At 41.1% G+C, this 26,557-nt stretch overlaps 1 protein-coding gene across 2 annotated transcripts; it reads left to right on the top strand.

Moving 5' to 3' along the window:
* The first annotated feature begins 659 nt into the window (after positions 1–659).
* CUNH5orf63 (chromosome unknown C5orf63 homolog) lies at positions 660–26,379 on the top strand. 2 transcript variants are annotated; one of them, XM_036280142.1, is made up of 6 exons: positions 2,604–2,652; positions 14,976–15,096; positions 20,875–20,931; positions 21,594–21,756; positions 25,552–25,673; positions 26,229–26,379. In XM_036280142.1, exons 2-6 carry the CDS (start codon positions 14,983–14,985, stop codon positions 26,367–26,369), a joined length of 597 nt encoding a protein of 198 aa, XP_036136035.1. In that variant the 5' UTR covers positions 2,604–2,652; positions 14,976–14,982; the 3' UTR covers positions 26,370–26,379. The 2 variants fall into 2 exon arrangements, with proteins under 2 accessions (XP_036136036.1, XP_036136035.1); XM_036280143.1 differs by lacking the exons at positions 2,604–2,652; positions 25,552–25,673; positions 26,229–26,379 and adding an exon at positions 660–691 and having other exon boundaries at positions 21,594–21,976.
* Positions 26,380–26,557: the final 178 nt, after the last annotated feature.

The raw sequence follows: 26,557 nt of genomic DNA, 5'->3' as shown, positions 1-26,557 counted from the left end.
CCAGTTATAGCCTTTCCTATGCCCGGAGAGCTCTGGCCCTACCCAACTGGGCACAGAGCATCCTAGCCCAGAAGCTACCTCTTTACATCACATTCATATTCGTTCATAGGTCCGTATTCCTCCCCTTTCAAAGCACTAAGCTCAGTGAACACATGGCCTACTTAAAGGATTATTTTCTAAGGTCTGACTTGCCTACACAATTTTGAGTTTGCTGAAGATACACCTGCCAGTTTCATTCAAAACCGTGTTCCTCATAACATAGCTCAGCGGAGACCCAGAGGACAGTAAACATTGAAAGAGTGAATGAGTGAATGAATGAATGAATGTATGCATGCAGGACAGAGGATAAAATGGAATGGACTGCCCATTCTCAAAAAGTTGGCTAGCACACCTGAGGCTTGTTATTAAATAGTCCCCAAACACTGCGGGTCACTTTTTCATGCCTCCACCCACCCTGCCTTTTTTTAAAAAAACAGTTTGGCCTTGTTTTTTCTGTCTCTTTTCACGCGTAATGGCCCAGCAGCGTCCAGCCTTCCGAGTGGCGATCTGCTAAGATCTGAGATCCACTGGCACCTGCCCGAGGGACTGCGGGCCAGGCGGAAGTGCGGGGCACGGGGTCGGCGCTGCGAGGCCTCGGGCGGAAGTGCGGAGCGCAGGGCGGAAGCGGCGGCACACCAGGCGGGAGGCTCAGGTGGGTGTCAGTGACCCGGCACCGGCAGGTGGGCTCTCTCGGACCCCTGCACAGAGCCGGAAGGCGGGCGGAAGAGGGACGCAAAAAAGTTCCTGCTGTGCCGCACGCAGCCAATTTCCATTGTCGTAAGACGGACTTTAAATCGGGAGCCATAAATCCATGAACCTGCGGAGGGGTGAGGGGAGAGAGTGAGTGTGTGTGTGTGTGTGTGTGTGCTTGTGTGTGTGTGTGTGTGTGTGTGTGTGTGTGTGTGCGTGTGTGTGTGTGTGTGTGTGTGTGTGTGTGTGTGCGCGCGCGCGTGCGCGAAGGCGCTCTGGGAAGTGAACAAAGTAATGGGCGGGAAAGGCAGCTTTTAGACAGAAGCGGAAACATTTCAGCTACATACTAGTGATTCACAGATGCCCCGTCCTCAGTTTAATTAACGTCTATGAAGTGGGAGTATAATCTTAATGGGCAGGCCGCTGAGATGACTTTTCTTTTTTAATAAATATTTTTGAGAGGCCATGTTGACCTTTAATTGGAGGTAGGAAGGTTGAAAGATGCTGTAGGGAACAATGTGAGAACAATACTCTGGACCTCCTCTCTGCTTTATTGGGCAAAAGCAGCCTTCTGGGAGCCAAACAATGTGAGAATAAATTGGAGACTATAAAATTCTCAACACTTAGCCTTGTCAGCTACCCCTGACAATTATCAGCTCATACAATTTTTTAATAAGCCCTGACGTAGAAAAGTCCCAGCTACATTATTACTAAAATGGAAGGCAAATGCCTGTTTCTAAGGCTGTTTTTAACAAGGAGATTTTGGCCCGGGTGATCTTTATTCTCATTTCTTAATAGATGGCTCTGTGTAGTGCTTTATATTTTAGAGCACTTAAAAAAAAAAAAAATCCACAGCATGGCTCAGCTTGACCCCAAGATTTTCAGCTCCTCAGGGACAGGGATAGTGTCTAAGATGTGTTCTATCCCAATCCTTTCGAGTGCGTTTCCTCACCACATAAGCAGGGCTCCTATAAGTACACAGCCACTAGAGCCATGTCTCAGTGTGCATGGCACTGCATATGAGGGGCCTCTTAGCGCCCACATTCTTCTTGTTCAGTAATCATCTGAGGAATAGCTTATGGAAAGGCATATGAAGCTCTCTACCAATATTTGAAGCTGTATACATTGAAAAAAAAAAGAGGTATACCCTGGAAATAGTGAATGATTATAGTAATATTGGAGTAAGGTAGAATCATGGTTCTGTGTGAAGTGCCATAGCTTAATATCCTGGGTCCTTTTCTGCTCAGGAATCTCCTGGAATCTGTCATGAAAATTAAAATTGGTTCTGTCATGAAAATAAAGATTGGTGGGGCTGGTACTTTAGATAGGTAGGCACCCCAGATTTTCTTTCTTCATACTTGCTGTGGTTGGTAGTAGCCTCCTGCCAAGGAAGGATCAATATTTTTTGTCTCCTTCACCAGAGGAAAATGTGGCTATTTGGTTTTATTTAGATGGATTGATTGCAGGTAAGTCAATAGAAATGAGGCTTTTCCAGCTTGGGAATTTATTGGACTGTATTTTTATTTTATTCCAGATGCCTGGCTCTATAGTACTCTTATGTACCCAGAGGCAATGTGGAGATATGCCTTCAAAATAAGACTTTTTATTATTAAAGTTCTTGCATTTCATAATGTGTGTTTACTCCAACTGGCTTAAGCATTCAGTTACTCTAATGCTAGGGCTCCAGGTTTCTCATGTTAGCAGGGCCTTGAGGTGAGTTGGTACAAGTAGTAAGGTTTTTTACGTTCCTTACTGTAAATCTAATCTAGCCACTGCTTTATTCAAGGAGTGTACATCAGAGGAAGCCAAGGGCCAGCTGGAATAGTTCCTGCACACAGTTTTAATCTTGTTTGAAATTATTTTGAAGGGGAGAAACCATCTGGATCCAGAGACATGTAGCTATACACAGACAGCAGGGACTAGGTGAGCTTCCTTCACCCTTCCACTAGTTAGCATGTTCAAGGGACAAAATCATTTGAGGAAGAATGTGCAAAAAAAAAAAAAAAAAAGTTTGGGTTAAGTTTCTCATATCTCTAACTCCCCATCCCAGTTATAGCCATGTGGAACTGGAGGCATAAAAACATCACTTACTCTTTTTTATTTCAATCTTTACCCAAAATAAAGTTTTCAGAGATAAAGGCAAAACTCAAAATACCTTTTATTTTAAGACAGTAATCCATTTCCAAGGATTTCAGAGCATTTCCCCAGTAATATCTAGTAACAGCCATTTTGCTAATACAGGCTTCATCACTGTGATATTGTATTATTTGTTTGTAAGCCCTTTTCCTGCCCAAGGTGTGCGTTCCTTAAGGGTATGGAAAGTATCCTAATCATGTTTATATTTCTGGTACCTGGCACATTGCAGACACTCAGTATATGCTACTGAAATAAAAAGACAGTGTGAAAACATCATTGGGAATGCAGCAAGGTAGAGAAAAGAATATAAAACAATAAACAATAAACTTTGAAGGGGTTGCTAGGTGCAGTTATTAATGCTTTAGTGAACAGCCTGGAATGGGAAAGGCATATTTGAGAATCCATAGTTATGGTCACCAAACTGCCTTCCAGGGAGATCTTTTAGAACCTTTGTTGTTTTGAATGGAATATGCAAACTGAAAGGCTTCACCAGCCCTGTCTACCCACCCTCCAGTCCCACTATGCTCAACGCCTCACCCAAACGCCTGCTGAGTGAGTATTTTAATAGTATCTATTTGAAGATATACTGAATTATTAGCTTACCTAGGGCACTCATATCTTGGTTTGGTCCTGCCTTAAGGATAGAGGATCTATGTATGGTCACTATTTTAAGGCTGCTAGGTGGCCCAAATAATATTGAAGAAAAGCCACAATCATCTTTTGTACTTTGGTAACATTCCAAAGGAGTTCAAAGTCCACAGTTTTTGTGTTGTAATTGGGCAGGTATGTGGTATTTGCTGCTGCTTTTTTTGCCAGTGAAATTGCAGTAGAAATCAGAATGTTACTATTGGAAATAAATGAATTTCCTCTCATTGTTCCTGTACTTTTCGTATTAGTCATGAAATAATGGGGAAGTGGCTTCTAGTTTAGTCAGGAGGAAGAACATGAGGTTGAATTATTTGATTTTTAACTTTACTTCTTAAAACATGTAGTTCTTCCAGTCAACGAAGAGAAAGAATACTGTCGTTTAATAGAAATTCAGTAGGCAGCTTAGAATATAAGACTGAAAAAATAAATCTAAATTCAGCTTTGTTTCTCCAGGTTCAAAAATGAAGTTAATCTGAATTTTTTAGATGTAGAGATCAGAACCTTATTCTTTTTTTTTTTTTTTTCTTTATTGACTTTAGAGAGGAAGGGAGAGGGAAAGAGAGATAGAAACATCGATAAGAGAGAACATTGATTGGGTGCCTCCTGCATGCCCCCCACTGGGGATTTTACCCACAACCTGGGCATGTGCCCTGACCAGGAATCAAACTGGTGACCTCTTGGTGCATGGGTCAACAGTCAACCACACTGGCTGAGCCACACTGGCTGGGCAGAACCTTATTCTTATAGTAAAAGAATTTCACCATCCAAAGCTGAGATTTTCCTCATTCTCTCCATCATTAAATTAGGCCTAAATAAATGTAGTATCTGTTATTGGTATATTCTAAGGATTAGTGTCTAAAGTTGTTTGTTTGTTTGTTTTTAAAGAAGGGTTTGAACTTGAAGATCCCTTTTAAAATCCTAAAATTCTATGTTGGTCTTGTTATGCATAAAAACAGGCGATTGTTCAAGGAGAAAATATAGAGAAATTAACAAACCAATGCAGTATGGAAGGCTTTGGTTAAACATTAATTTCTTTATCCATAAAGCAAAGGGATCTCCAAAGTCATTTCCTAGTTCCAAAATATTTCATCAGTGTTAGTTGTTAAGTAACAGAATAGGATTCAGAAGATTGTATAATTCATGTAACAGGGTTGCTAGGGCCTGGCCTCAAGAATGGATGGTTTCCAACATCCAGATAGAGCACTGTACTTCATGGGCCTATGTACAGTTGGTATCACAAGTCCAAGGAAATGGTAGAGTTAGTTATTCAAATGTTCCAAAGTCACTTGCTACAAAATGGCTAAAAATGAATGGAACATCTTTCAGGTCTTCTGTGGTCATGAGGATAACTTCATCTCTTGGGCAAGATGATTCCGAAATGGAGTGTTAGTGATGAATGGAAGACTTTGACTTAATGGACAGATTCTGAATTACAAATAGTTGTTTTTGGAAATGGAATTGTGTGCTTTGTAAGTAGCAAGGAAACTGACATTACTAGCTGGGTACAAATAAGACTAAGATGTTTAAAGGGAATTGCCTTCTTTCCCAGGCAGTGTTAAGTAGCAAAGATATCTTCAAAGGGAATGGGCCATTTTTGGTTCAGAAGGGTAATACAGGAAGGAGTCTGCATAATTCCTTATGCACTTTGTTCTCATTCCTTGAACTAGAATGATTTTGCCCTCGTCTTAATGCTATTTTTATGGAATGAAGAAATTTTCAAATTGGTTTTTAAACTCTATTAAGCCCTCATGTATGATATAACCCAACCACATTATTCAGGTTTTCTTGGCTTTCAGGAACAGCTTTGCAGCCATTATGTCATAATTGCACTGAACAGTGTTGCACACTCTGAATTCAGAATATGCCTCTCTGGCTCCAGGCCAGATGCTGAGTCAGTGTCTTTGGGGTTGAGGATAAGGGGAAGGGTGTAATATGTGTAAGCCCTGTGTGTTAACAGGAATCAGTCCAGAATCCCCTTTTGACCCCTGGGTACTAGAGGGAGTGTACAGTAACAGTTTATTACTGTTCTTAATTAGTCCCTTTATTTTATTTTTCTCCGCTGAATTTTATCTCTGGAAGCCCTTCCCTGACATTGTAATGTACACCAACCCCATTACCGAGCAGACTCATCTGAAGCAATGATCTGGCAAGTGTGACTGCTAAGGTCTGAGACTATAAAACAAGCTCTTGCTCACACTGAAGATTCCATTCCCGTTCCACTTCGTAGATGTCAGCGTGCTCTAGGCCTAGGCAAGCACAGCACTGCATCTGGACGAGGAGGACAAGATGATGAGGGTCTGTCATTAAAAAACACTTTTAGCCCTGGCCGGTTTGGCTCAGCGGTTAGAGCATTGGCCTGCGGTCCTGAGAGACCGGGGTTCGGTTCCCACTAAGGGCATGTACCTCGGTTGCAGTTTGTCCCCTGCCCTGGTTGGTCGTGCGGGTGGCAGCCACTCGATGTGTCCCTTTCACATCGATGTTTCTCTCTCTCTCTTCCTCTTTCTCCCTCCTACTCTACCTGAACAAAAAAATGGAAAAAATGTCCTCGGGTGAGGATAAAAAAACAAACAAACAAACAAACAAAAACCACTTTTAGAATAAGTATAATTAATGAAGGGATGATACTGACACCTCTGGCTTTAGGAAAAGTTAATGCTTAATTCAAAAGGAATTATAATAAATAAAATTAAAACATTTTTAAAATCATTTTTAAATGTGTCTAATAGTAAGAAAGAATAGTACATCATTCTTCCTTTTCAGAGGTGCTTTTCCACCTCAGATGCTCAGGAAGGTTCAAGTGAACACTTAGTCACTCTAATGTCAGCCCCCCATTTCCCTCCTGTGTCCTTTTGGGTGCCAGGGCTTCCTTTCCAGTTATGATTAAGGAGCTAGAAAATGAGTTTGTGATGAGCAAGCGCCTTTACACTTCCAGCTGGGTCTGTGCCTGAATATTCTGGTCCTCTTTAAAAGGCCTAGCTCTTTAAAACCACTTCAGAGTCCTTGTTGGGGCCTTTTGAAGTCATGGGCTCTTGCCTTGGCATTCCTCTGTTTGTGATCTCCCCTTCTCTGACCAGTAGGACAGTTGATGCCCAAAGCCTATAGGCACCAGTTACTCCTGGTCTCTGTGAAATAAAAGAACAGGACAAGGCCCGGCATTTTCATTTTACAGGAAAGAGGAAACGGGCTTAAAGAGATGAGGAACTGCTCACATCTCTGAACTACTTTGTGGCAGTTGCCTGTCGTTTGGGCTTTGCCTTTAGGAAATCCTCACCTAAAAATGCACCCAGGGAATTTCAAACATGCTGAATTCCAACTGAAAAGCTATATGAAGGTAACTTTAAAACTGTAGATGAAGAATTATTCCATTTGTTGCATTGATCCCCTAACTGATGATTTAGTGGGAACTGTGTTCCTTTAACTTTACTTTAACATCTCTACGCTATTTATTGAAAACTACTGTAGAACAAGTTGATTTTTTTTCTTTATTGATTTTAGAGAGAGAGGAAAGGAGAAGTAAGGAGAGATAGAAACATCAATGAGAGAGAACATCAATTGGCCACCTCCTGCATGCCCCCCGCTGGGGATCTGGCCCACAAACTGGGCATGTGTCCTGACTGGGAATTGAACTGGCAACCACTGAGTCAATGGGCACGAGTTTTGTCTTTAAAGATGATTAATAAAATCCTGGGAAGCCTCTATTTTTATATACATGGGTTGAAGATATCATTGTTAATATAGTAGCAGTACAGAATCCTTCCATCTTTGAAAATATAAAGGCAAGGAACAACTTGAGGAAACTGGTCTATGTTCAAAAACCTCAACTCTTCACAAACTAATGGTCAGTATCCTGTGTCCTGTAACTCTGTGACACGTGAGTAAGCTGAACCAATATCTGGTGTGGGGCTAGACAGTCAGTCTTACCTAGACTTAGTGGCATCCTTAGTTGAAGATAAATATATTAGTTCTTTAATCAGTGATAGCCTATCTTAGAAATCTCTGTTTCAGTAATGTCCACAATCTGAAATTTTTAACTATTTCTGTTTAAAATATTTTTCACTTTTGCAATTCCCTATTTCTGAGACTGCTATACTTGGTATTTAAATCTTCCATTCCAAGCCAGTTAAAAGCACATTTCAGTCAATAGAACCATCATCATCATCATTAATACTAATAACAATACCTTACTTGTAGTATTACTTAGTAATAAACAATTAAGCCTTATTTCTCTATTCTGCTTTATAATGTATACAAAGATGTTTACACACTAGCTCCCTGAGTCCCTGCTTCCACTCCTGCTCCCCGACAATTTATTCTTCACACACCTGCTGAAGTGATCTTTTAAAAACGTATCTGAGATCATGTCACTTCCCTCCTCGCAAATTGTACTTAAAATGAAAGCTTGACTCCCTGACAGAGCCCACAGGCCTTAGGTGATGCAACCACCACAGACCATTTTCGAACCCTGCCTCCTGCTATTCTTCCCCTTGTTTATGTGCTTCAGCCACTCAGTCATTTTTGTTTTTTCTAATAAGTCAAGGTTGCACTCACCTTAGAGCCTCTGTACTTACTGTTCCCGCTCCCATAAACGCTCCCCCTTCAGATGTTCCTCATCCTTTAGTCTCAGCAAAAATGACACCTGCTCCGAGTACCTTATTAAAGGACCTGCCTTAGTCAATATCACATGTTTTACTCTCTCCCTTCTCTCTACTTATCACTGCCTGATGCTGACATTAAAGAGACTCTTTGGTGTCACTAGAATGTGGACCCAATGAGGGCAGATACCTTGCTGTCTTGTTCACCACTGGACCCAGCATCTATAATAGTATCTAATAATGGGAAACATCAGATAACTTGAATGAATAAATGAATGACTCTCATCCCACACCTGAATTGCCACAGTTGGCCCCTAACTCTGTCCTACCTCCATTCTCCCTTTCTCTGCAGCTGCATGCTGCTGCCAGATCGGTCTTCCAGGACTGACTTATCCCATCACCCCTTTGTCGAAAACCTCCAGTGCCCTTGTGTCTGATCCCAACTTTGGGTGCTTGCCCTTTGTTTTACATATCCAGATACCGGAGATCAGGGCCCTCCCCTTGTGAAAGCACCGCCCATCTCAGCCCGTCCTCTTCTCTTCCTTTCTCATAACATTCAGAGCGGTCCATTCAATGCCCCTGTTGTAATTCTCCTGTATTTATGTTGTTTCAGTGAAGACTTTACCCGTCACCCCAATAAATTTAATTTAAAAAAATTTTTTTTAATTTTTAATTTTTTAAATAACTCTTTTCTCCTGAATCCAATGAAGTACGTCTCTCCATTATTCCTGTTGCATGTGGCGTTGATTTTTTCATGTGAGAGTTTTATTTGGAGGGAAAGAAATGGACTAAGCACCAAGCAGGATGAAGAAAAGAAGGCTTCATCTTACTGAGAACTTGAAGGGTGTGGGATATGGGGTGGAGTGCATGTAGTAAGTGGTGGATATGTAAATGCTATATACATCAGTTACTCTATAATCTTACCAGATATGCAAGGCCCACACCTCAAATGGTTAAAGAATTTTTCACAGAGCAGTGTATTGAATGTAAATTAATGTAGCACCCGATGAGTGTAAACAGAGGAATAGAGACAATAAGATACTTGAAAATCCCACAGTCGTGGTAATAGTTCAGAGGGAAACACAAAGGGGAAGTCTCTAGGCACTTCTGTGACCAGTCCTTCCTTTCAGGACTGTTTCTCTATTGGCTTCTTTCTCTGGCCTGCTGTGTGGTGAACCTGCCGACCTACAGGGAGTGTGGTGTGGAAGGCTGCTTCTCACTCCCCAGGGCTGAGTGTTCATCTTGCAAAGTCAAATCATTCTGTTGTACAGCTGAAACTAATATGTTACATGTCAAGCATACCTCAATTTAAAAGAAAAAAAAAAAGAATGAAGCTGAACATGAGGCCAGGGACAAGTGGGTGGTTAGCTCGGGGTCTTTGTCACAGCATCATGTCTCAGTTGGCTCCACCTCCTAGGCAGTTCCCCTGGCCAGGCACTCTGGCTCCTGAGGCTGAGGTGCTGGAAACTACCTGAGATCACACTCATGCCAGGTTAGGCCTCCCATCCCCTGCCCCCTGTTTCTGTTCTATAGCCTCATTCTAGCCCTGCTTAGCCCCTTAGAATTGACATCTCAAAGCATCTGCTCAATTTTCAGCTTTGGCTGTATTCCTACATGCTGTCTCTCCCTGTCACTCTTGACTCCATACTTGCACCCAAGGTTCCTGGCTAGGCACCCACTTATTTGAGGAGAGGGATGTTTGGACACAGCTGACTGACCAAAAAGCACATAAGAGCATTTGTCCCACCCAGCCGGTATGGCTCTGGTTGAGCATCAACCCATGCACCAAGAGGTCACTGGTTCAATTCCTGGTCAGGACACATGCCCAGGTTATGGGCCAAACCCCCAATGTGGCATGCAGGAGGTGGCCAATCAATGTTCTCGCTCATTGATGTTTCTATCTCTCTCTTCCTCTCCCTTCCTCTCTCTCTAAAAATAAAAAAAAAATAAAATAAAATAAAAGGGCATCTGTCCCTGTTTCCCTGAATTAGGTAGAGCCCAATGACCCAGTTGAATCCCTAAGAGCAACCTTACCTCATTACATAAACTTTCGGTAATCTAAAATAATGGGTTTCCAATAGGTGTGTGTGCACATGTGTGTGTGCATGTTCGTGCATGTGTGTACACGTGTGTGTGCGTGTGTGTGTGTGTGTGTGTGTTTCTAGTCATTTGGGTAAAAACAGGAATGTTATACTTAGATGGTAATGAATGTGAAATGAGCACTTAACATCTCACATGGCACAAATGGCTAAATGGAAGACCTGCGCCTCGTTATGGAACAGGTTCAGTGAGAGCTACGGTAATAGTGTTTGGTTAATGTCAGCTCAGCATTAAATTTACATTATACTCTTGAGAAGTTCCATTTAATAACCAAGGTGGTATTGGCCTCAGATAGACTTTTTGATTTTGCACTTGAACTAACACTACAGCCTGCTGATGAGGGATTATGTGAGCTTGGAGATTTGGTGTGCCAAAGGATTCTTTGTGTGAATAACAATTCTGGTCAGTGAAGGTCAGTTTCTCTACTCAAGTGAGAACAATATTATTTCCCTTCTAATCAGACACACACGGTGTGGAAAGAATCCAAGAGCCCCACACAAGTGTTGTGCAACTATAGTCTGGTCAGCATCCTGTACAAGAAATGAATAACCCTTAATAAAGGCTCGAATGACCCTGGCTTTTTTCTGTCCTCTAATCAGTTGCTTTAATGGTATGCCTTCGGTGCTTCGCAGGGAAAATGCTATAGAGTTCTCTTCATCTTGCTTCAGGGAGGGCTGGACTGGTCCAATCAGCCCTCCCCGCATGTCATACTTGATTCTGCCATAAAGACCACTGAAGTCAGCCTCAGTTTTGTTGAAAAGCCAGCATTCCCTTTCTCTCTCAGGGCAATGTGCTTCTGAGTGGCAGTGGACTTGAAACAGCAGGAGTCCCCATCTTTATTGTTCGGCTGTGCAATTTGTTTTAGGCACATTCTAAATCCAGTCTTACGCCTTCTGCTTTTTTTTTTTTTTGTCTGTGACAAAGGTGACCCAATTGTGCTTCTTTGATATTATGAACACAGCCACAGCTCTTTTTGCTCATATCACAGAGGCATGTAACAAAATACAAAGGATAAAATTGTGTCTCTGTGTAGTAAGGACACATATTTCATGACTAAATTCAATGACATAATCAAAAAGGTGTTGTCCTCTCACAGTCATGAGCTAGCTGGCAGAGACCGCCTTTCGGAATACTTTTTATAGTGCTGAGATACTGTTCAAAAATAATAGAACTAATGAAAATGTCACATTGACAGAGTAGCCCATATTAAGATTTTACTTCAAGAAGGCACGGTTAGGTGAATGTGACTTTGACAGCAATGGTGTTAGGGTTTGCAGAGTTAATAAAATATTCTAAGGAGAATATTATAGAGTTCCAACTGAAGTGTATAGTTTCCTTCATTTTGCTTTTTATTTCTAGAACTAAGTGGACTCCAATGATCAAAATTTTAGCCTTAATGCCTTATTTCTGCCTAGGAGAGGTATACAGAGCTTTTCCTTTGTATCAGACCCTAGCATAGTTTTATTATATAAAGGAATAAGTTAATTTACCAATGCATGTGTGTTCGGGCATTTGAAAAATATGAAGGTAGTAAAATTATATAATGCTAATACATTTCTCAGTAAACAAATATGCAACGTTTAAGTGATTAAATACATACAGAAAAGTAGAAATGGAGACAGTGGGAAAAATAACTTATTTTAAACAGAATAGTTGTAGCATCACTGAAGACTTTACTTAGCTCTCTGGGTTGGTTGAACACATATTCCAACAAATCTGGAACAAATAGCAACTCTGTTTACTATGACAGGCTTTATTTTCTTAGGCGCAACCAAGACCACATGCTGTGTTTTGTCATGTTGGAAATGCTGAAGCAGATTTCCATTGTGAATGTGAATGTTTCTTTAAAGCCTTAACACCTCAGTCTCAACTCAGCTAGGTAAAAGCAATACATTTTCTTTTCCTTACCTGCTAGACTTCAATAAATCTTAAATCCCTCCACTAAAACCATGTCGCTGCAGTTTAATGTCCTGGTTGTAGTTTCACGTCACTGTCATAGATGGCCTGATCCTTCATATTTCCAAGGGTGGTTTTTCGGCCTTTACTCTAACAAAACTAATTTTTAATTGTCTTTATCCTCCAGATGTACAGCTTCCTTCACTCCATGCCCTACAAGGGGGTGCTACTGTTGGCTTAGAGCCTTCCCAAAACCAATGATGCAGAAATGTCTACCTAGTGTAAACATCTCCAACATTCTATTTTCCTCCTTATTTATATCCTGTGTGGACAAAGCCATGTTTAGCAGCTGTTGTCTATAACCACATTCACCTTTTGGAGTTGTTGATTCTGCTGAATTTGTGGAAAATGTGTATATCAGGGCTTAACACTTAGTTGAGAGTGGCACAGCATAGCGTGAAACTATTTATTTGTTTATTTATTTATTTATTTATTTATTATTATTTTTTATCCTCACCCAAGGACATTTTTCCATTTTTTGTTCAGATAGAGTGGGAGGGAGAGAGAGAAAGAGAAACATCGACGTCAGAGAGACACATCGAGTGGCTGCCATTCACACAACCCAACCAGGGCTGGGGACAAACTGCAACCAAGGTACGTGCCCTTAGCGGGTCTCTCTGGGCCGCAGGCCGACGCTCTAACCGCTGAGCCAAACCAGCCAGGGCAGCATGAAACTATTAAGATCCACTTTCCACCTTGGAGTAATGCTGGGTAGCAGATCCTTGCAAAACTCTCATCACATTCCTTTTTTATGCGTTATCATGATCATTTAGTTAGCAGGGAGATTTAGGGAAACGTAGAAGACTAAGGGTTTAAGAGTGAAGGAAAGATTATTGTTTTCACGGATTAGGATAAAATCTTTTTGTCCTATGGTCTTTATTCTAGTTTGATATGGATTGGTCTCTTTCTCTAAAGTCATAACATTCTGTCTGAAATGAGTTTAAGGCTAATCTTACACTGAGAAGCCTGGTCACCAGTAGGGATTAGCATGTCATTAATACGGTCCTGCTGTGAAGCCGAGCAGGGGGAGATTCATCCCAGGTGGTGGTGAGGGGGTTAGAACCAGCTGCAGCATCCTCACCTACAATTTTGTGGATACCCTGAGGAGCACTAACCTTTAGTAATGATATGAGATCTGCCCAAATAGTGACTGCTGTGCACACTGAATGTCTGATCAGGGTTAGAGGTGAGACTAAGGAGGAGGAGAAAAGCTCACTTCAATACTGTTCACATTCAAACAAGTATGTGAACACCTACTATGTGCCAGGTTAATTGTAGCTGCTTGGGGTTACTGGATGAACAAGTACCTGCTCTTATGGAACTCACATTATAGTGGAAGGGTCATATAGATAAAGAAATAATTTGAAGTATTGAAGGATAAAAGAAAACTATAACAAGGTATGAAGAAAGTGGTCGGCTGACCAATAGTAATTGTAAGATAGTCACTTAGGCATCTCTAAGGAGGTGACATGAGCCCAGGTCAAACGAGGAAAAGCTACGTAAGGGCCTTTCATATAGAGGGACAGTGAGTGTAGAGATCCTGGTGAAGAAATGATCTTTGGTTGTTCAAGGAACAGAAAGAGAATCTTTGTGGCTGCAACTTGCAAAGATATGGGAGGAGAAGGTGATAGATGAAGTTGGAGAGATAAAGTAAAGCGAAGTTACGAAAATTCCAGGAATGAATTCATCTTGGGAATATTGATAAATGATAAAGTCAACAGTTGCGTATGTCTTTTAAAAGTGAAATAACCATAGCCCTGTCCAGTTTGGCTCAGCAGTTAGAATGTTGGCCCACAGACCAATGAGTCACAGGTTCAATTCCAGTCAAGGGCACATATACTTGGTTGCAGTTTGTCCCCAGCCCTGGTTGGGGTTGTGCGGGAGGCAACCAGTGGATATGTCTCTCTCACATCAGTGTTTCTCTCTCTCTCCCTCCCTCCCACTCTATCTGAAGATAAATAGAAAAATATCCTCAGGTGAGGATTAAAAAAAAAGTGAAATGACCATATTTGTAGTTTTACAGACAAAGCTGGAGGCTCAGTAGATTAACTAGGAATAAGTAAAGTATCTTATATCAAACTAGCAGGATGAGGGAGCTTCAAAGCCTAGTGTTTTGCTGCTATTATCAAACTGTTCTTATTGAAATATCTCCAACAGAAACACTAGCACATTTGTGTATGTTTTCAAAAATGATGGCAATCTCCTTTTAAAATATTTCTTACGGAGTTGAGTAAATTTTTGTTTCTGACAAGTTAACTTGGTCTAATTCTCCCCTATAGTTCCTCTAAGTACAGCTCTGTGTTTCCCATATCTTGCAAGAGCGGGGCATAGATCTCATGAGTGATAGCCTTGACCTTCTGCTGGGGACCTGTGCTGCTTACTTATTATTTCCTTTATGTGATGGTGGTTGGGTATTAGCAAATGCTTGCTAATAAGATAAGCTATCTCAGAGAATAAAAGCCATCTCAGGAAACATCCACATTTTGGGGGATCATCAGGATGCTGGTGAAATTTAATTTTTAATTCAAATGAACAAACCCATGCAGTTTGCTTACAGAAACCAAGTGATTAGTTGCACAGCTAATCCACAAATATGGATTTTCCCCCCATTCTAAATTCAGTTTGTTTAGAATACAGTGAAGATGGAGGCATGGTGGAGACCTACCAAACATCTGGGCCTCTCTGACACTCCTGGACTTCCAAGAAGCAATTCTACGTCTTCAAATTACATCACAGTCTTGCAACTTACTGTTCCTATTATAAAGAGCAAAGTCTAGGGCACGTAAGTTTACTGGTCTGCTTTTCTTTTGGCAGGATTAAGATGCTCTGGTTTCAAGGAAATAGCATGCAACTTGCCAAGTACTCCTTTCAACTCTTCCTGAGAAATCTCTCGGCCTCTAAGACTGTTCTGCCTGTGCTGACCTTATTCACAAAGGTACAGAGTGAAAAAGTATTACTACTTAAAAACATAAAGTGTTGAAATTGTTGGGTGAAGAAAATAAGGAAGAAAAACATTGGAAGGAAAGAAAAGATATAAACATCTTCAGACCTGTTCCACAGTTCTTTAGTTTTAGTAACAACAGTAGTAACTTTGTTTCCTCCCAATACCTCATTGTCCCACAATTAGAGGGTAAATTAATATATTCAATAGTCATCTGACATCCCTACATTGAAAGAGAGAACTATCAGTTTATAATATGATGTTTATAAATGTATCACTTAGATACTTAATCAGTTCTTGTTCTTTGTGATAGTTATGTTCTATAAAGCCACCACAAACACTGAATTAACAAATACTGAACCATTGCTCCTAGGGAAAATATAGGGTTAGATTCCTATGAGTTTCTTTCTGGTAACCGTTTTTTCAGTCCATCAGTGCATAACCTTGTTTTATATGTGTTTCTGTTTGAAGACACCTTATTTAATATATGTTTCTGGTTCATTAATATTGAACTCACATCCAATAGCAGTATAACTATGTCTGAACTAAGCTCATCTACTACAATATTTTCTCCGTAAAGTACATCACAGCCTTCTTGTGCTTAGAAACATTAGACAGCACTTCAGCATTATCAACAACAGAAAGCACAAAAAAGCAAAAACAAACAAACAAAACAAAAAAAAACCCCATGGCACTAAACAGATCATGAGAGGGACACTTGTTTACAAGTCTGAGCTGAAACAAGGAGGCAGAGCATCATCTTGTCCCACCTCAGCTGGGAAAGTGCACTTTGGGTGACTGAACATTTTCTCTGTTCTGTGTACATGCATGTCTGTGAATAACTGCAAAAGGTCCACGGGTATTGATCTTGGGGTTACAAATATGTTTTAGTGAACAGGTAAACTTGCAAATCTAGAATCCACAAATAATGAGGATTGACTGTGTTTTCTAACCCTAACACTAGTATTAAGGTATAAAGTAGTTTACGTTTTTTAAGAACGTTTCCTCCTGACATTTATAATACAAGCATTACTGATTTTCTTTTGCTAGGTAACATTGCTTTGTGTGATTTATAATCAAAAAAAGAAAGTGCAGGATAGTAGAATTAACTTTAGTGAATAATACTGCAGTTCAAACACAAAAAGTCTTGTGTTTAATAGATTTTTCATATTTCAGGTATTTTAACTATTTAAAAATATCTGATGGTTATCTAACAACAAAGCTTTAAAAGTTTTAAAAATTATTTTCTCATTGAAAATACTCAGAACTACTTTTAATATCTATAAGTATATATTGTACTGTTGGAAATGATGGAACAAAACTATTTCATCATCTGTGTCTACATATGAGAAATGCATGTGAGAATTAACCACAAAAATAAAATAATCCCTTAAGGCAAATGGTGCTCACTCAGCCTAACAATTCTGCACTATTTTTCAGTTTGAGCAACAGCCAAGTTAGCTGAAAACATTTGCAAAAAACACACACACTAATCTTCTATTCAGTTTAAATTTTGTATTGAACCCTTTATATGAGTCATTAGATATATGATATCACTCCCACCTTCAGGACTTCACAGTCCAGAGAAAGAAAAAGCACAGTATTAGGTCTCTTTCAGTTATAAATAATAGAAAGTACTTCCCAGACTGGCTTAAACAAAATAACAAAAACAGGATTTTATGGCTTGGTCTGGTTTCAGGAATAGCTTCATTCTAAAACCAAGCATGTTGCCAAACTCTTCAGCTCCTCATCATTTGGGTTAAATATGTCTGCCTCTGCCTCTCCCCATGAATGACTACAGTCCAGATCTCACAGCTTGGGTATCCACAGAAACTCCAGCAGAAGCCTCATAGCTACCTATTGGCTCTGATCAGCCTGATCCCTGAGCCATTCCATTTAGCCAAAAGGATAGGACGTGCTGATTGTCTCAGGCTAAGTCAAGTGTTCACCCTTGTTCAGGGACGGAGTCAATCACATGCTAAGAGCAGTTCCTATGAGGCAAAATCCCAGCATTCTTGCTACAAGAAAGGGGAGTGGGTGGTAGACAACCAACCCAACAGTTGTTCACTGCCATTCAGGGCTGGAGTAAATAAGTGCTCTACTGGTGCCATGGCAAATCCTAGACAAGGATGTTTGAATGGTCCAGACCACTGGGTCTTACCCTTTTTCAGTTCATAGACCTCTTTAAAATTTAATGAACTTGCCCTGCCGATGTGGGCCAGTGGTTGAGCATCGACCCATGTAGGAAGAGGTCGCTGGTTTAATTTCAGGGCACATGTCTAGGTTATGGCCCCGATCCTCAGTGGGGGTCATGCAGGAGGCAGCCAATCGATGTTCTCTCTCATCGATGTTTCTATCTCTCCTTACTTCTCCTTTCATCTCTCTCTAAAATCAATAAGAAAAAAAATGTGATACACTTTTCCTCATGAACATACACACACACACACACACACGATAATTTGCACAGATTTCCATGGACACCAGCTTTTAAAAACAAAACGAGCCCTGGCCAGTTTGGTTCAGTGGTTAGAGTGTCGGCCTGCGGTCCAGAGAGACCCCGGTTCGGTTCCCGCTGGGGGCGCGTACCTCGGTTGCAATTTGTCCCAGGCCCTGGTTGTGTTATGCGGGTGGCAGCCACTCGATGTGTACCTTTCACATCAATGTTTCTCTCTCTCTCTCTCTTCCTCTCTCCCCCTCCCACTCTATCTGAACAAAAAATGGGAAAATGTCCTTCAGTGAGGATTAAAAAAAAAACGAAACAAAAAACGGGTCTAGGTTCTATTAAAATTTTTTATAATAAAAACAAAATGTTGGTAATTTGGTAGTTCTGCAACTTAGCTTGTTCTTGTTTTGATTTTAAGAATTTCAGCCCTGGCCAGTTTTGCTCAGTGGTTAGAGCATTGGCCTGCGGACTGGAGAGTCCTGGGTTCAGTTCCCACTAAGGGCATGTACCTCGGTGGTAGTTTGTCCCCTGCCCCAGTTGGGGTCGTGTGGGTGGCAACCACTCGATGTGTCTCTCTCACATTGATGTTTCTGTCCCTCTCTTCCTCCCACTGTATCTGAAGATAAATGCAAAAATGTCTTCACTCTATCTGAAGATAAATGCAAAAATGTCCTCGGGTGAGGATAAAAAAAAAAAAAAAAAAAAGAACTTCTGTTGACTTTTTGAAACTTTCTCAGAAAATGTCAACATGATTATCTCAACACATCACATACCATCCATAATCTGTTTATTGTTGATGCTAATAAGTAACAACATGACGCTAATTCTCTGAACCAGGAAATTAGGGCAAAAAAAAACCCTTCTGAGGAAAACCGACTTCAGCTGATGTGGGTTCTTATTTCAAAATAAGCTGTAAGTCTCAGGACCCCACCCTATTTGAAAAGACAAAAGTCTGCCTACATAGAAGACTTTTTTTATTTCAAAGTTATTGTCACTTATAGTGAGTTTGGGGGAAAATAAAATAAAAATAGCTTTCCTAGTCCTTGCATCAACAGCAGACCACATTTCATAACTATTTTCAATGATTAAGCAAAAAATACCAAAACCAAAAAACCCTGAAGGACAAAAAAGGTGGCTGCTGAAGTGTGTATGGTTTATTGTTGTACATTCACAATCTTGCAGGAGCTGAGAAGTTAACAAGTATAAAGAGACCCTGTTCACTGCTGAGGCCTGTACAGTAGAGTATAAATTTTTATGTACTGTACTATACACTTGATACTGTACACACACTATAATAATAATGTCTCAGTGGAAACAAGAGAAAAACCCTGGGTCAGCAGCAAGCTTTTTAAAATGTGGTTTGCTGTTTGTTTGTTTGTTGTTGTGGTACGTGCCCCTAGCAGGAATCAAACCCGGGACTCTCTGGTCCACAGGCCGACGCTCCAACCGCTAAGCCAAACTGTCCAGGGCTAAAATGTTTTTAATTAAATTTTAAGGAGGAAAAAAAACAGGCTTTTCCCCCAGAGGATCATGTATGAACCTACAACACCCTGACCTCTCTCTTATTCCTCCTTGGTTATATGAATAAACAACCCTGAGATCCCCGCTTAGAACTGGTTTTAACCTTTAGCTGCCGCGCTGCGCTGCCACGTGTGTATATATGACACTGTACATTGCACGTACCCTTGGACCCCACAGTTTGGTCCCCCTCCCAGCTACCCCTTCATAGTATGACAAGTTAACAAGTGGTAACCTGCACAAAGAGAGACACAGCTATTTAATCTCTCGCCAGACATCTCCCCTCTTGGTGCCATGCTATACAGGTCTCTGTAAGAAGTCTTTGCTATCTCAGCAGCCAGTCAACTTAAAATTTGGTAGGGTGGGGGTGGGGGGTGGGCGGGTTGTTTTCTTTCTAATGGAGGTATGAAAAAGTTCTAGGTTCCATTGAATTTCATGATGAAGAAGCACAATTGAAATTTTTTCAGTGATAAAATCTGCATATTTGTATTTCAAACAGTGTAGCCAGAACTTGATGTAAGTTCCTCCTTTTCGGCTTAATGAATATTATTTATTCAGTGTGAAATCTTTATATTATATGTTCCTCATGTTAAGAATAAATGTACATTAAATCTTAGTTAAAAAAAAAAAAAAAGCTGTGAGTTAAGCTGGAGGAAGGGCCTTTCTTTTACATAACAGCTCATTTCTCCCTGTCATGTTTATAAGCATTAGTAATGTTGAGTCTATTCTGAGCTCATGCAAGAGAACCTGTAGCTAGTTCCTGTTCATAGAATGAAGGCCCGAGGAGCCTTTAAAATCTGCCAATGATCCATAGCATTCTCGACAGATACACTACGTGGTTAGAGTACAAACAACAACAGGCACTAAAACATGCTTGCCTCTCAGGTGGAGAATTCTCTGGGAAACCTATTGCTGGCACTTGTAATGAGAAAGACAAGTCATTAAAGAGTTGGTACATTCATCATGTGAAATATTGTTCCCTTTTTTAAGATGGGGCCCTCACTATCTAACTCCATCCCAGTGAGTTTATTCCTCTGGATTGATTAGGGGAAATAGGCTGGCAAAGCTCAGTACTCCTCATTCAAAACAGACTTTTAGCCATTCTGGTGATGACAACCAGGCCAAGAAGGTGCTCCTTGGAGTATAGATCTGTAAAAAGAAATCTTCCCATCTGGCTGGTGTGGCTCAGTGGTTGAGCGTCGATCCATGCACCAAGAAGTCACCAGTTCAATTCCCAGTGAGGACACATGCCCAGGTTGTGGGCCTGATCCCCAGTGGGTGGCATGCAGGAAATGGCCAATTGATGTTCTCTCTCATTGATGTTTCTAGCTCTCTCTCCTTTTCACTTCCTCTCTATCAAAAATCAATAAAGGAAAAATAAAAATCTTCCCAGATACCATTTATATGAAGCCAATAACAAAAATGTAAGCATCTAAATGTGTATGTGTGCATGTACAAGTATATATCTATCTATAATACTTATATAATAAATTTAGATACATTTGTTATGTACAAATATGTGTGTGTGTGTGTATACACACGAATGTATAACAAATGTAAGCATCTACATTTATTAGATAGATTGATCTATGGAGACAAATCAAAACAAAACTTGAAAAATGCTGAGAGTCCATTTACCATGAAATAGTAGCTATTTATAAGATTCTATGACTGTGTTTTACTTTGGAAATACAAGTATAATTAACCTGGTAGAAAAAAAGTCCTTTAAAATAGTATAATCTGCTTCTGTGGTTTTTGTCAAGCTGTTGCCATTCTTGGGTTTAATAGCTTTATTTTTTTTTTTTCTGTAGGATCCATGTCCCCTTTGTGATGAAGCTAAGGAAGCACTGGAACCTTATAAAAACAGGGTAATATAGTGCAGTGTGGCTTTGCGTATATGGAATGGATAGTGTTATGTGTATAAGGTATCTGGATCCTTTCTTTAGGAAAAGAGAGTAAATGATTTTTCACTTACATTTTCTTTCTCATTTTCAGAGAGAGAGATTTTAGTGCTAATTTCCATAAAAACTCTTTACCCCTAAGTGTTTTTCTCTGAGCAGTACTGTTTTCCTTGCTCTTAATGTGAGTCCAAGTTAAATATCAGGTGCAGTATTGAAGCTTTTTCAAAACTTTTGTCTCTGTGCTTTTTCTCTTATTTTGTCATTTCCATGGAAGTGTTCTTTTGTAATAAACCATGACCCCTTTCCCATTTTTAAAACCAAAACATGTCTTTCCTGATTTTCAGGAAGCTTCCCAGTTGGGACCTGTTTTATTTCATTGGGAACTGAGCAGTGCCTGGACGCTGAATGTAATAGGTATAACAGAAAAGTAGCAAAATCAGAGTCAGGGAATATAATGAAATCAATCAAGTTGTGGAAATCAGGGACATTAGATTACTTTGGACCTCACACAAACAACAATACCAACAACCTCTCAGCATGAGAACCAGTCTGGGGATCCGTTTGTCACTGCAGTTATTGCACCATTTCGTGTTCCTTAACTATAGAGCTTTAGTCTGTCTCTGCTTCAGTTTATTTTACAGGAGGTGGACATCACACTTCCAGAAAACTCTGCTTGGTACGAGAGGTATAAATTTGACATCCCTGTCTTTCATTTGAATGGCACGTTTCTGATGATGCATCGAGTAAACATCTCAAAACTTGAAAAACAGCTCCAGAAACTTGAGCAGCAAGGTACTGGAGGCTGATGAAAGCCCTCGTGATTTTCCACCCTCGCTGTCCAAAAGGCATCTTCCTGAGGAAGTGACCTCGGCCTCATACTCCTTTTGTCACTGTCACACAGCCCTAACGAGGTTCTGAACTCAGTGGTGCCAAATAAATGTTGACATTTCTCTTCTGCTTGATGGAAGTACCAATGTGGGAACTGTTTACCTTTTGGCATTTTATAAAATAAGGGGAGTATATTGGCAGGGAGGGGATGGTGGAGGGTGGGAGAAATCTTTTGTATTAATGTGGAAACCTTTTACATTCTTTGGACAATGCGATTTATAGGAAGAAGGCTCTACATCCCGGCTGCTGCCCTGAGGGCTTAACTTTTTAATGAAAGAATAAACACTCTTCCTCTCAGTAGATAAAGTGAAATGTGAATTGTTAATAACTATGCACAGTCAATAAAGGGATGTTTTAACAAATACATCTGCATGAAGCCTATTTCGGTGGAATTTAATAATACCTGTTTAAAATTAGAGCTCATTTTTTTGGGTAGAAGAGAATAATTATCTCAGCCAAAGAGGCTTCACTTGAGAAAAACAAAAGGAAGATTTAAGCCTCCTAAAATGTATATAAGAATCTCAACATGCTTTGCACGTAGTCAGTGAATTGATTCGTAATGTTTGAGTACTGCCTTTGATAGTTTTTCAGTTATCATCCATGAGTTAATTAAGCTTATTATAAAACTGATTTTATTAGGTTTTAATGTCTTAGATAAATTTACTTCTGACTATAACGGGACAGATATGTCATCTAAAGACAAAATATTCTTTACCATTTTACATAGAGTATTAAAAATGTAGTTGTGGCCCTGGCCGGTTTGGCTCAGCGGTTAGGCTCTGGGCCTGCGGTCCAGAGAAAAATGTAGTTGTGTACTCTTATTTATATTTAGTCAGGTTCGGCCAATATAGAAGTGGGTTCATTTAAAAACAAAAATGCCATCCTGGCCAGTGTGGCTCAGTTGGTTGAGGGTAGTCCTGTGCACCCAAAGGTCACTGGTACCTGACCGGGTACATACCTAGGTTGCAGGTTCGATCAGTGTGTAGGAGGAGTGCAGGAGGCAGTCAATCAGTGTTTCTCTCTCCCTCCCTCTCCTTTCCTCTCTCTCTAAAATCAATAAAAATATATTTTGAAAAATAAAAATAATAAGCACAAAACTGCCTTTTCCTCTTAAAAATCACATCATTATAATGTCATCTATAATGAAATTCTTTTGTGAACTATTTTAATGAATTTGCACATTGTGAGTCCCATGGCTAGATTTAAATTTTATCTGTATGATTTAGTGTTAGAAATTATAGAATATTATCTAGTTGGCCAACCTTAGTCCCACCCCCCTCATCTTATATATCAGGAGGAGTCCGACATTCAGAGAGTTTCAGGGTCTTGGCCTGAGGCCACACAGTCAGCTGTCAGGCCGGGTCTTGCCACCCACTCTAAATTCCCAGCACTACCTGGGCTTGATTAGAGCATCCCCAACCATTCTGGATCCAACACAAATTAGGAAGTAACTTTATTATTATTTTTAAATTATTTTGCTTTTGCTCCCTTACCCGAGGATATTTTCTATTTATCATTAGATAGAGTGGGAGGGAGGGAGAGAGAGAGAGAGACAGACAGAAACATCAATGTGATAGAGCCATATCGACTGGTTGCCTCCCTCACGACCCAACCAAGGCCAGGGATGAACCGCAACTGAGGTACGTGCCCTTGACTGGAATCAAACCTGCGGCTCATTCGTCTGTGGGCCAATGCTCTAACCACTTCTATATTGACTGGCCAGGGCAGGAAGTAACTTTAAAAGCCTTCCAAGACAAGAGAAAAAAAAATCTTACAATTGAGTAGCAGTGTTTATAATTTCCATATTTCTGGGACATAGCTTATTTGATTCTACAAGTATTCATTGAGCTCTGTGGTGGCCAAAATTCACCTCAGTGAACCTCATCCTGTATTCCCTCCCCTTTGAGTGTGGGTGGAAGTCATGAATATGATGAAATATCACTGCTGTGATTATATTACACTGTGTGGCAAAAGTACATTATCCTAATTGGGCCTAACCTAATCAGGTGAGCCCTTTATTTATTATTATTTTTTTAATCCTCACCTGAGGATATTTTTTCATTTCATTTTCAGATAGAGTGAGAGGGAGAGAGAGAGAGAGAGAGAGAAACACTGACGTGAGAGGGACACATCAACTGGTTGCCTCCCATGACCCCGACCAGGGCCAGGGACTGAACTGCAACTGAGGTACATGCCCTTGACCGGAATTGAACTCGAGACTCTTTGGTCCATGGGCCAACGCTCTAATCACTGAGCCAAACTGGCCAGGGGTCAGGTGAGCCCTTTAAAAGCAGAGAAATCTCTCTGGCTTATCATAGATGAGGAAATAAAAGCAACATGTTCCAGCCTGCATGGAAGAAAGTAAACAGGAGTGTTGTGAACTGCCTCGTGGGGTCACATGGCAAGAGACTGTGGGCAGCCTCTAGCAGCTGAGAGCAGTTCTTGGCCAAAAGCTAGCAAGAAACTGGGGATATCAGTCCTACAGCTTCAAGAAATTAATTCTGTCAACAGTCAGGGAGTCAGGAAGAGGATCCCGAGCTCCATATGAGAATCATGGCTCTGGCCAACACCTTGATTTCAGCTCAGTGAGACTCTGATCAGAGAATCTAGTCACACCCCGCCTAGACTTCTGACCTTCAGAAACTGTGAAATAGTAAATGTGTGTTTCAAGCTGCTAAGTTTACGGTAACTTGTTACACAGCAATAGAAATCCCTATAACACTGAAGCACAATCGTAGGTGGCAGAAGTACAGGAATAAATAAGGTAATGTCCTTGTCTTAGAGACACTCACTGTCTCTTGGGGAGCAGGGAGAGGCAAGTTAATAAAGCACTACAAGTGTGCCATGAGGGCGGAATGGGACATGTAACAAGTGGTACAGCAGCCAGATGGCGAAAGTGGCAGGAAGGCTTCACAGAAAACTAGATTTAAACTAGGTCTTGATGGCCGAGGAGAAGCGGTGGGAGGGGGTTGAGAGAGGAGGGCATCCCGTCCTGAATGAGTAGCACGTGAAGAAGGAAAGCGTGTGCAGGGCAGGGCGCAGTAAGAAAACGGCAGGGGATTTTGTGTGGCTGTAGTGGGGAGAGGGGAGTGAATGAGATGGGACTGACAGGGTTGATGAGGGTCCACCTTGGAAGCACCTCAGGACAGGTGTGATGTTTTCCCCGTCGTGGTGTCCTCCCTGGTTTCCCGGCCTCATCCAGAGTCAGCCCTCTGGTTCTTGATTCCTCGGCCATATCTGGCCTCTCGGCTCCAGGCTTTCCCGGTCCCTCCTGGTGATGTCTCAGTAGCACGCTTAACTCAGTAGTCCCCTTGAGTAGCCCTGCAGGACATTCCCATTTTCAACACAGCTGCGGAGAGGCGGCCACAGAGATCGCCTGCCTGTGTGTCTGGGCACCCTGTGTTCCTTCCTCCTTACTCCAGGCAGTGCGAGGGCTATGTGGCCTGTGGCCTAGGGTGGCTCATCCTCCTGCGCCATCAGTTGGAAAAGTTCCAAGATTTTCAAGATCTGCTGGGCTAAGAGAGGGGATCCACTGATTACCTCCAGAAAGCTGGCTGGCCAGAGACCCTGAAGTTTGTTCTTTTGTAGTACTTGCCCAATTATAACCATGGTGTACAGGAAGTGTGAGGACTTAATCCAAACAACAAATTTCTGACCTTAGAATTTTAAACAAGTGAAAAAAACCCATTATACTTACAGGTATTAAAACTAAAGTGTTGCCTGAAGCACCAAAACAAAATAGGAGCTACATCCCAAAGGAAATACTAGATTACATAGGATTGCTGGAGATGGGAGAGAGTATATCTGAAGAATTTATAAATGTATGTTTGTTTGTTTATTTATTTTTATTGGAGAATTTTTTTTTTTTTTTAAGGAAAGTTGTGTTCTTAGTTCCTACCAAAGTAAATAGTTGGGGTCGCCTAATGTCAAGAGAAAGAGACAAAAGTAGGACCCATCAGACAGCTTAATATATGTCCCTGAGTAGGGAGAACACAGTGGTCCAGCTCCCTTCTGGGAAGTCATGTGAAAGATGAGCTAGCAAGACACTTTGGGTGCAGATGGAAGGGGAGCTACTGTTGCTCTGAGTGTGTCCTAGGGAAGGATGTGTGTGTGGATTTCTTTACAGATCAGATCTAGTTCAACCATGAGCAAGGGCTGGCGGGGGGGAACATTAGGTGCAGCCAGGCCTTAGAAGGGGGACGCAGAGGGAAAACACTAGGTTCCTAGGGGCCGGGGAAGTAAGTGGCTGTTCACATGGAGAACACATTTGCCTGAATCCAGGGACCTGCTGCTGAGACATCACCAGCTATGAGTTCAATCTCCCAAGAACCCACAAAAGCCCCTATGAAATCTGGTCTGCTTTAAATGTTTTTCAGGCCCAGAAAGCTGGAGGACATCTTAGCACCTTTCACCAGACAACATGCCTGCCTCTCCCCCTTCCCCGCCCTTCCCCCATCCCAACCCTAGAAGAATCAGAAGCTGCCAGGAGCAAGGACATAAAGACCTTTCCCTTCTAGACCTTCCCACCTGCACATGGCTTATCACGGGGATAAGAGTAAGACCTCGTTTTAAACCAAGTTCTAAGTTTTGACTATGACATAGGAAAAGACACAAAAACGCAACTTAAAGTGACCATGGGAGTTTCTATTGCTTGAAAATGCTCAAAAGAGTCCTGACACTACCTGGTTTTAATTTTATCCTAAAA

The sequence above is a fragment of the Molossus molossus genome, unplaced genomic scaffold (genome assembly GCF_014108415.1).
Source record: "Molossus molossus isolate mMolMol1 unplaced genomic scaffold, mMolMol1.p scaffold_m16_p_3, whole genome shotgun sequence".
NCBI classification, from domain to species: domain Eukaryota; kingdom Metazoa; phylum Chordata; class Mammalia; order Chiroptera; family Molossidae; genus Molossus; species Molossus molossus.
The sequence above is the reverse complement of the archived record's forward strand: the minus strand, read 5'-3'. Positions and strand labels throughout refer to the sequence as shown.

Excerpts from the sequence above, each read along its gene's own strand:
- CUNH5orf63 (XM_036280142.1), top strand. The coding sequence starts at position 14,983 with ATGCTCTGGTTTCAAGGAAATAGCATGCAACTTGCCAAGTACTCCTTT. Across the intron at positions 15,097-20,874 it reads TGCTGACCTTATTCACAAAG|GATCCATGTCCCCTTTGTGA; the intron begins GTACAGAGTGAA and ends TTTTTTCTGTAG. Across the intron at positions 25,674-26,228 it reads TATCTGAAGAATTTATAAAT|GCCCAGAAAGCTGGAGGACA; the intron begins GTATGTTTGTTT and ends AATGTTTTTCAG.